General features: G+C 43.0%; 1 protein-coding gene across 1 annotated transcript; it reads left to right on the forward strand.

Annotated features, from left to right (window-relative positions):
* Window positions 1-799: 799 nt before the first annotated feature.
* Window positions 800-10,612, forward strand: MRPL45 (mitochondrial ribosomal protein L45). The gene is made up of 8 exons (XM_082704816.1): window positions 800-1,068; window positions 1,975-2,152; window positions 2,807-2,924; window positions 5,801-5,899; window positions 7,838-7,886; window positions 9,151-9,300; window positions 9,757-9,930; window positions 10,123-10,612. The coding sequence occupies exons 1-8, from the start codon at window positions 934-936 to the stop codon at window positions 10,207-10,209; spliced, it is 990 nt and encodes a 329-aa protein (XP_082560942.1). The 5' UTR covers window positions 800-933; the 3' UTR covers window positions 10,210-10,612.
* The last annotated feature ends 351 nt before the right edge of the window (window positions 10,613-10,963 follow it).

The following is a 10,963-nucleotide window of genomic DNA, read 5'->3' on the forward strand; positions in this document are numbered from 1 at the left end:
AGTGTGGAAAGTGTTTGGCATTCAGCAATGATTACGGCACTGGATTTTCCAGGATGACCCCAACGTCAGAAATCCTTTAACAACCGCACTTGAAGCAGTACAGCATAGTAATTACGGCATCGTTTCTGGATTCAGTCAGCGTGGATTTGAATTCCAGTTCTGACAGTTATTAGCCGTGTGACCTTAAATAAATTACACACTTAATTTCTCTGTGACCCAACCTCATAACTAAGAGTTTAACTCTTGTTTGTGGTGAGGAGAGATTGAGTTTATACATGCAAAATGCTTAGAAAATTGCCTGGCACCTGGTAAACATTTCTAAGTATAAACTATTATTTGGGATGATTAAAACTGTGCCTCTTTCCCAAAAGGACAAACAAGAAATGTTTTTGTCAGTCCATGTGTCTTTTGCTTCAGAAACATAGTAGACATTATGTTTGTTCAATAAACACAGTAGGCATTGATCTCTTTAATTCGACAGAATTATCTTCACACAGTTCAGATGGGGGAAAGGATCGTTGTTTAAGGTTACATAGCATGCTGAAGTCAGATCCAGATCCAGAAACTAGTCATTTTTGTCCTGTGATCAAAGTAGGCACTGAAGAAAAACACTTGTCTCCAAAGTGCAATATCTGTTCATTCTTTGGGGAATGCAAGCAAGGTGCAGCAACACCCCTATCTTAAAAGGAATGCTGCAACTCCTTGCGGCCATAAGGCCTCAAGCGCACGCGCAGCTCGCGCTCTAGCGCGCTCTTGGCGCGTGACAGCCGTGCTCTCCGCCACACCCACAACGCCTCTAAGTGCGCACGCGCACAGTCCGTTCTCTGACCACACGCGCTCCCCCACGACGCGCACGTGCGCGTTCGCGCCGCTCATACTTAAGCGGAGGGCGCGCGCCCTGGAAAATTCCACACCCGGAGAAGCTCCACCCCTATGCGCCCTCTCCTGTGCCCTCGGCTCTTAACGCTAGTCCCCCATCCCAGCGGCCTTTGCGGGAACAAAATGGCAGCCCCCATGTCGCGGGGGTTGTTTTGTTTATCCAAAGCTTTAGGATGGTGGTCTCGTCAGGTGGGTCGGGACCGGGTGATAGGATTCTAGGGGCTGGGACTAGAGCGTAGAGGGGAATACTCGTTTTGCAGTTGTCCTTGGTGGGCTTGGGCGATACAAATCACACGCAGTTACGGAAGAGTTTGAAGTAGACGGGACCCAGCTACTAAGCAAAGTTGCGGCGTGGGGAGACCCCCGTAAAGACCCCGAGGACGAGCATATTCTCGGGATGAAGTTTCTCTAGTTTGCTCTGGGTCTGTCTAGCGGGGAGGTATTAAACGGGAAAGAAGTCATGGTTTGGAAGCTGGGCTCGCTTCCCCCTGGTTCTTATGCACAAATTGAACAGTTGAAAGGAGGGAGTCTCCTATTGTCGCTGTACCTGACTGAGCAAAACTCTAGGTCAGAGAGAAGAGAGGTCTGGGCTTTAAAGATATTGTTGATCTTTTGGGAGCTAGAATGGCAGAATGAAGTTTACAGTTGGGCTCCCAATAGAATGAGCAGGATGTAATCCAAGTAAATATAAGGGAGATGCCAACCAGAGGACTTTTCTTACTCTTTAATAATAGCATTCCTCTCTTTTCAGTGTTGGATTTATGTTTAAGTTCCCCATGGGACTGAAGGTTCTTTGAAAGCAGAAGCCTTGTTTTAATCAGCTCTGCATCCCTGGGACTTTGCATAGTTGTGTACAATGGAACGGTCCAGAGGAAAGCCTTTAGGATGTTGAGTGGTGTTAGATGTTGAGTGGTGTTAGTAAAGGTTGCTTACCGGCTTCTAGTTAAGACACTCATAAGTGTTTCCCCCATCATATGTGGCTTTATAATTGTTCCTAAGTCATTCTTTGGATGTGCCCTTCCTATCCGCTTAGAGTTTGTTCAAGATAGATTTCTTTCCAGGTCACCTTTATCATAACCTTTTCCTGTCTTACAGCCAGTCCTGGTGACGCAGTCCACAGTTGTAGTTCCAGTGAGAACTAAGAAACGTTTCACACCTCCTCCTTATAAACCCAAATTCAAATCTGAAAAGGAGTTTATGGAATTTGCCCGGAAAGCAGGTGTGGTCATTCCTCCAGAACGTTTGGAGCGTCCCCTACATCTGGCCTGTACAGGTGAGGTGTGGTATTTCTTTTCTTTCTTTTTTTTTTTTTTTTTTTTAAGATTTTATTTATTTATTTGGCAGATCATAAGTAGGTAGAGAGAGAGGAGGAAGCAGGCTCGTTGCTGAGCAGAGAGCCTGATGCGGGGCTCAATCCCAGGACCCTGGGATCATGACCTGAGCCACCCAGGCGCCCCAGTATACCATATTTTAAATATATTTATTTATCTTTGGGAGAGAAAAAGAGCATACACATGCATGAGTGGGAGGAGGGGCTTAAGGAAAAAGTCTCAGGCAGACTCCCCGCTGAGCTCGGAGCCCTACTTGTGGCTGGATCCTACAATCCTGAGATCGTGACCTGAGCCAGATTTAAAACTCAGATGCTTAACCGACTGAGCCACCCAGGCACCCCTCATGAGGTCATCTTTGATCTTGTTTACACACCTGTTCTTAGAATTTCTCCATTTTGTACAAGAAGAACTTGAGGCTCTGAGAGAAGACTTAAGTTACCTTATTCTGCTTTCTGTAATGTAACAGAGCTCCCTTTGCATGGAAGTTTACTTTATTAGTCTACCTTATAGCCATGGTACCTGTTAATTTTATATGACCTCAAAATGACTTTTTTCTCAATCTGTCAATGCCTTCTTGTATTCTTCTTTCATTACAGCTGGTATCTTTGACACCTATGTTCCTCCAGAAGGTGATGCTCGCTTGTCGTCTCTTGCAAAGGAAGGACTGGCACAGAGAAGTGAGCGATTGAAGAAGAAGGTGGCATCACAATTGTCGTAGGTGTCTGGAACAACTGGGAATCGGTATTAGGACACAAATTTCTTATTGCTACTTTAATCCAGCGAGGCCATCTTAGGTGAATTGGGTTGGACATAATTCCTTTGATAACTTGACTGTATATTTTTCTCTGTAATAGAATTTAGTTAATGTAGAAGAATATGGGCTTTTTGATTTTTAGCCTCTCAGCCCTCATTGGTCTTTTTGTCACATCAGTTGAGGGGGGTGACTTAGAAATTTGTAGAACACTTTTTTGATCACATATTTTAAAATTTAAAGTAATAAGAAAATCATATTTTTATGGGGAGTACCTTAGAGTTTGAACTACAGAGAGTAAAAAGCTAAAAAGGGTCAAAAAGACAGACCTGTTTTACGGAGCTAACTAGGTCTTAACTAAGGAGCAGAAGCCAGAACCTTCTTAGTCTCTCTTTTAGTTGCAAGGATGGAAATATTTAGTATTTGTCACTCAAAGGTTCTTTGGGATCATTTATAGATTTTGTGCAAAAGCATATTGAGTATTTATTAATTCTTCATGTAGCCATAATATATTTCTCTAAATACAGATCTTATCTTCTCATCTTTCCATTAAACCTCTTCTGTGGCTCCCTCTTACCTGGAGAATAAATCCAGACTTCAGTGGTATTCACAGCTTTTTGTAAATCTGGCTCTTATCGTCTGTTCCACTGTCATCTTCTTATTACACTTTTCTCATCCTAAACTTGAGCATTCCCAAATTAATTTCCAGTTCCTTGACGGTATTGTGCTATGACTCTGTGTCTTTGTGCATTTTTCCTTTGCCTTGAAAATGTTTTCTTCCTCCTCCTTTACTTGATAACTCTCATTTCTCAAGAACCAGTTGAACATCGTGTATGCTTTTAAGCCTTCCCTGACTCTTTCTGGAGCGGCCTTTACTGTAATTGTAACTGTGCACTTACACCTGCTATTTCTGATAACTGCACTGTGATGATTTCCTCTCACGTATTTCTGTTCAGGACTGTGAGCTCTTGGGTGGTCGGGTCCATGATGATGATGAACAGAGCACATGTGGTTCTATCATGGAGTTTTCATTTAAGGGAGAAAAACAGCCATTAAATACTGATTGCACACAATTAAATAATTACAGGTATAGTAAGTATGAGTGCTATGGGATCACATGACAAGGAAAGATAACTTGGTTTGGGAGTTCAGGGAAAGCTTCCCTGAGGAAATGACATTTAAAGCTGCGACCTACCTGTACCCCTGGGGCTAATAATACATTATATGTTAATAAAAAATTAAAAATTAAAAAAAAAAATAAAAGCAAAATCACCTAAAAGCAAAAAAAAGAAAAAAGCTAGGACCTAAAGGATTTGTTGCAGTTAGCTAGGTGTGGTGAGGAATAGCATTCTAGGAAGACAACAGCACAGGCAAGGCTCAGAGGTGGAAAAAGTATGAATGGGGTATCAGATTTTGTCAAATGCTTTTTCTTTGTCTACTGAGATGATCATGTGATATTTTTCCTTTATTCTATTGATACATTGTATTTCATTAATGGATTTTTTTTTAAAGATTTTATTTATTTATTTGACAGACAGAGATCACAAGTAAGCAGAGAGGCAGGCAGAGAGAGAGAGAGGAGGAAGCAGGCTCCCTGCTGAGCAGAGAGCCCAATACGGGGCTCGATCCCAGGACCCTGAGACCATGACCTGAGTGGAAAGCAGAGGCCTTAACCCACTGAGCCACCCAGGTGCCCCACATTAATGGATTTTTGAATGTTAAGCCAACCTTGCATTCCTGGGATAAATTACATATGGTCATGGTATTTCTTATCCTCCAGTATATCTACCACTTTGATTAGATCAGAATTTCCTGTTTACGTTATTATAACTATGAAAATACTGTTGACAGTGGAGTCGCGCAGGACATTGTCATGGCTTTTCCTGCATAATACGTTTTTTTCCAGGAGTTAAGTGTGGTCTTTTTTTTTTTCCCCCTCATTTGCTTAGGGAATATCTGGTCATATAAATTTCTTCTCAGTGCATTGAAAGCATCAAGTATTTTATTAATTTCATCTTCAAGAAGAAATCCCTCCTGGCCCTTTCTTACTTGTTTCTATCTGGACTGATTGCTCTTCAGGCCCACTGTACATTTTGTACAGTGTACATTTACTTCTCTCATCCTTTGGATAAGTCCTTTTGTCTCGCCCTGATGTTGTTTTCCCTGTTTCCTGGATTTTACATCTGTCTTTCACGGTTTATTCTGTTATTCTGGTGGAGCACATTCCTCAGTAGCTTCCTGAGAAAGGGCGCTTAGTAGACACATGAGATCATTCATGTCTAAGAAACAGTCTTTTACTCTCCCACTTGATTTATAATTTGCCCACGTGTACATTTCTGAGCTAAAAAGAATTTCCTCAGTTAACAGCACTGCTCTGTTGTCTTTCTAACTTCTAATGTTTCTAGTTAGAAGCTTGCCGTCATTCTTACTCTTGAGCTTTTGCGTAAAATCTGTATTTTCTTTCTTAGTGCTTATAAGATGTTTTCTTTAATGCCAGAATTCTGAAATTTCACTATGAGAAACCTTGGTCTTTCTTTAGAATGATTGATGTAAGTGTGAATTAGAAGGTCAACTTTATAGACTTGGCACATTCAGAAAACAATTATTGAATAAGTAGAGAGACATTAATGACAGTTAACGTAAGCTGTGAGTTATGGATAGTGTATAAAGTCTTTAGAAATGATTCTTGGTGTGCCAGCCTGGCCTAGTTGGTAGAGCATGCAACTCTTGATCTCAGGGTCATGAGCTCAAGCCTCACGCTGGGAATGGAGCTTACTTAAAAGGCAGAAAAAGAAAGAAGTATTCTCATACTTAAATATTCTCATACTTAATTTTACAGAGTCCGGAAGATAAGACAATATGATCCGAATTTTAAAATAAAGGACTTCCCTGAAAAAGCTAAGGATATTTTTATTGAAGCTCACCTTTGTCTGAACAAGTAAGTGAATTCTATGTTATACCTGTTATGTTTTCAGCAGCTGTTATTCTAGGCACAGATTTTTTTTCCTTTGGTTAAGAGTTCTAGAGTGATCTAGATAAGTCTCGGTGTGTGTTTGAGCCAGCCAGGCGGCCCTAGGTTCAGTTTTTAATGTTAATTTCATATCTTAGGAATTGTTTCATCATACAGGTGTCATAAATTCTGTGTCCAAATCTGAGTGTAACGTGGGCTTAGGATTTTAATTTTTTTAGTACCCCTAACTCAGCCCTTGATGGAGAGAAGCTTTATCTCTCTACTACTATTGTAGTCTTCCTTTCTTGCAGGTTCAGGACTCTATTTCCAACTCCCTGCTCTTTGAGGGTTCAAGGATTTAGGAAGAGTCTGTTCCCAGCCATCAGATCCTATTTCTAGATCCCTTTAACCATCCCATATGCTTTCATGATGTCAGGTGGTGGTCTTTCCATTCTGGTTTTAGCTCTCCTTCCTTTTAGCACCTAGGAGATTTACCTTTCATGTGAACTAGAGCATTTTAAAATGTGTATCTTTGTATATTACATTTCATCCAGCATTTCTAGATGTTTATAGTGGGAATAGTTTCACGTGCACTTAGTCCATTATGTTGCCAGAAATGGGTATCTTCCTTTTTTTCTTTTGGTGCAAGTCTATTATAAATGCTAAGTGAACTCCTAGACAAGGGAGTTTATTTCTACTGAAGATCTGTAGGCCAGGATAGTGAGGAGGAAGTGTTCACTGAGGGGTGCCAGGCCTGCTGGTTGCTGTAGTTGTCATCACCACTCAGGTTAGTCTGGTCTAGTCTAGTCTAGAGCTACAGTGGGGGAAATGACTTGCGGGAGATGACCTTTCCTGTTAGGAGTAGAGGTCAAGGGAAGCATGTGAACAGAACTAATCCCTTACCCACTCTGGGATTATTGGACAAGATTGTTTGAAGGAACAATGATTTAAACCTCCCAGGAGGTATAAACTGTGGGGGAAAGTCATGAATGTATATCTGAAAGACAGTAATTCATGCCTGACCTCAGGTTTATTTGAAACTCCTCAGCTAGGAACCTTCTAAAATCCTATAGATCCAGGAGCTGGGGTTTGCTGTCTATTTTCTTGCTATTACTGGGTAGAATCAGCATGACTTAGGTCACTCTGGTAGCAGCAAGGATTGGGGGAGGTGCAGGTGGGGTGGAAGGAAAGGACCAGAAAAGACAGCTGCTTGTCTTTTGGCTGGGTTCACAGACAGTGTAAGATGTAGGGCGCCCAGCTGATTCAGTCAGTGGAACGTGTGACTCTTAATCTCAGGGTTGTGAGTTTGAGCCCCATGTTGGGGGCAGAGATTATTTAAAAAAAAAAAAAAAAAAAAAGTTGAAGGTGCATGGCCGATCCAGTTGGTATTGTTGATGTGTCTGAGGTAAGAGGAGATGAGCTTTTTGGTTTTTTGTGATGGATTTGTGAGGTTCTCTTCCCCTTAAGGATGTGTGGGAATTGGGGCGCCTGGGTGGTTCAGTGGGTTAAGCCGCTGCCTTCGGCTCAGGTCATGATCTCAGGGTCCTGGGATCAAGTCCCGCATCGGGCTCTCTGCTCAGCAGGGAGTCTGCTTCCTCCTCTCTCTCTCTCTGCCTACTTGTGATCTCTCTCTGTCAGATAAATAAATAAAATCTTTAAAAAAAAAAAAAAAAGGATGTGTGGGAATTTCTGAGAAATTTGTTTCTGCTCTTGAGATTCAAACATAACTTCACTCTGCATTTAGATTTCAGGGTCTTTTAACCATGTTCATCTTTGTGTGCATGGAATTTAGCATATTACCTGACTTATTATAGGCATGCAGAAAATGTTTACAAAAAGACTTGTCCATATTGAGGGCCATTTTTTAGCTTTCAGAAGGGGCATCATGAAGCAGGAGCCAGTGATGTTTATCTTTTTCTGTTTTAGCTCAGACCATGACCGGCTTCATACCTTGGTAACTGAAAACTGTTTTCCGGTAGGTCCTCGACTTCCTTAGAACTGTGGGATTCCTGAATGGGCAGATTCTAGACATCACCTTTGGTTTAAGAAGGATCAGTTTCACAAGTACAGGAAGTTAAAGGCAAAAGCTGAAGTTCCATTGTTTTGGGGTGAATGGTACTGACTTGGCTTGGACTTTGGTAAGGGCTCCGCAGACAAGGAAGGAGGAAGTCCCACAGCAAGCAATACTGAAACCTCAGGCTGTGGGGGCTGAGGTCAGGGTGTGGGCCATATTAGACAGCCCTCTGTGCACCTGCAGGATTTAGCGAGCATTCACGAAGCTTACATAGTGTGTTAACCGGGTGCTAGGTACTATGTGGTTCAAGAATAAGAACTTTAGGGACGCCTGGGTGGCTCAGGTCATGATCTCAGGGTCGTGGGATTGAGTCTTGAATTGGGCTCCTGAGCAGGGAGCTTGCTTCTCCCTCTCCCTCTGTCTGCCACTTCCCCTGGTTGTATGTGCACATTTTCTCTCCCTCTGACAAGTGAATTAAAAAAAAAAAAAAAAAAAAAAAATCAGCATTAAAAAAAAAAGAATAAGAACTTAAGTTTCTATCCATTCAGCCTCATCTCCCTATGGTCACATATAATGATCATATATGTGATCATACAATGATTCTCACCAGCTAGCCTTTATATCTATGCAAAATCCCATTCTTCAGTGCCAGCAGGTGAGGGGGATAAGACAACATGTATGCAGTCAACAGGTACATGTGCAATAACTAACAGGTTATGAAAGTGTAAGGGAGGGGCATCTGGCCAGCTCTGTGGGTAGAGCATGCCACTCTTGATCTCGGAATTTTAAGTTCAAACCCCATGTTGGCTGTAGAGATTACTAAAAATCTTTTAAAAAGAACAGAGTGTAAGGAGGAGAGGATAATGGCGTATTAGATAAGCTGGCATTTTGGAGTGTGGTTTTCACTGATTTGAAGAAGGTTTCTTAAGAAAGTAGGTGGGTCTTGAGTTGTTAATTTGGGTGAATAGGATCTTTTTTTTCTTTTTTCTTTTTTTTAAGATTTAATTTATTTATTTGACAGAGATCACAAGTAGGCAGAGAGGCAGGCAGAGAGAAAGAGAGGGGAGGAAGCAGGCTCCCTGCCAAGCAGAGAGATCATGACCTGAGCCAAAGGCAGAGGCTTTAACCCACTGAGCCGCCAGGTGACCCTGAATAGGATCATTTTGAGGTGGGCTTCCCTAAAGGAAAGGAAAACCCCAGCTGACCTGTTCTCCTCTGCCCTCAGGACATGGTCTGGGACATCACATACAAGACCGTCCGCTGGAGCTTCGTAGAATCCTTAGAGCCACCACAGGTGGTTCAGGTCCGCTGTTCAAATTTGTTGAACCAAGGCAACATATATGGCCAGATCACTGTCCGTCTGCACACCCGGCAGGTAGAGGCACCAGTCTGCTTTCCTCTAGTTTTTCTTCACTCTCAGGTTGGGTACCTGTCTCTAGTGTCTTGGGGACGGCTTCCCAAGACTGGGCTCTAAGGAATGGTTCACTGTGGTGGTCTTCCTTGCTTGGTCAGCGTGCCCAGCCTACTGATAGATGTTAGCTCTGCTAAGACAGGTGTGAGGATACTCTCTTCCACCCATCCTGATCCTCCCTCCCCCACCTCCCCAGTCCTAGTCAAAAACCCTCCAGGAGTAGAGTGTCTATAGTTGATCACTTAATTATTCTAGATTTAGAATTCTGAAATACTTTCTCCTACCCATTAGAAGTTTTTGTTATGGTTGTTTTCAGATGGGTTGTGTGGCATTAAAAAAATTAAAAACAAAGAAATATAAAAACAAAACAAGAAACCAACTCTGAGTACTCACAGGTCAGATTTGCTTTCATCCTTGCAGACTCTGGCCATCTATGACCGGTTTGGCCGCCTGATGTATGGACAGGAAGATGTGCCCAGGGATGTCCTGGAGTATGTTGTGTTTGAAAAACACCTGGTAAATCCCTATGGGAGCTGGAGAATGCACGGCAAGATCGTTCCCCCGTGGGCACCCCCTAAGCAGCCCATCCTTAAGGTAAGGGTGATTTCAGAGAGCAGGGGCAGCGCTTATGCCATCTTAAGCCACCCCTGTTGGGTTCCACCTAGTGGAGAGAAGGGGTGATGCAGCACCAGGAAGGGGAGTGCTCCATGGAGGAGGTAAGGGTGAATCTCTTCAGGGTAAGTCATGGGCTTGGATGGTAGGTAACTCAGCTTTCTGCTCTTTCAGACTGTGATGATCCCTGGGCCCCAGCTGAAACCCTGGGAAGACTATGAAGAGCCACAGGGAGAGGCTCCTCAGCTTCAGCTGTCCTGATTGGAAAAATGACTCTGGGTTGAAACATGGGTAATGAGTTGGCTGGATGCTGTGGAGTCTGGGAGCTATGAAGTCCATCATCTCTCCATCATGCTGTAGAAAGATCTACTTTGTCCTTTCTTGTCCTCCTTGGGTGTTTCCAGCCATCTCGGCAGCCATGGCTGATGGCTGGGCCCAGGTAGGTGGCTGGCTGATGCATACACAGCCACGAGCCCACTTCTTATTCCTTTTAAAATGGTATATCTAGCTTCTGAGTTTCGGATACCTGTGGGAAGTATGTTTTGGATACCTGTTTTTTTTCAGCGGCAGAGACCAGCAGGAAGCAAACTGGCAGAATTTTCTTTTTAATTACAATGCAGAGATTAGAGTTTGAAATAAAACACTGTCAGGGTGTTGGACAAACTGTGGTGAGTTGTGTACCTGTCTGTGGGCTTAGACTAGAAGTAGACCAGAGGGCAGAAATGGAAGGTGGACTAAACTGTGAGTGATATGGCTTCTAAGAAATCCAGACGTGGGGGGCGCCTGGGTGGCTCATTGGGTTAAAGCCTCTGCCTTCGGCTCAGGTCATGATCTCAGGGTCCTGTGTCGGGCTCTCTGCTCAGTGGGGAGCCTGCTTCCCTTCTTCTCTCTGCCTGCCTCTCTGCTTACTTGTGATCTCTGTCTGTCAAATAAATAAATAAATTTTTAAGAAATCCAGACGTGGGAAAAATAATTAGTGTTCATTGAAGGGTCAAGGTCTTTTCTCAGCTACTGA

Source organism: Mustela nivalis (genome assembly GCF_964662115.1).
Source record: "Mustela nivalis genome assembly, chromosome: 17".
NCBI lineage: Eukaryota > Metazoa > Chordata > Mammalia > Carnivora > Mustelidae > Mustela > Mustela nivalis.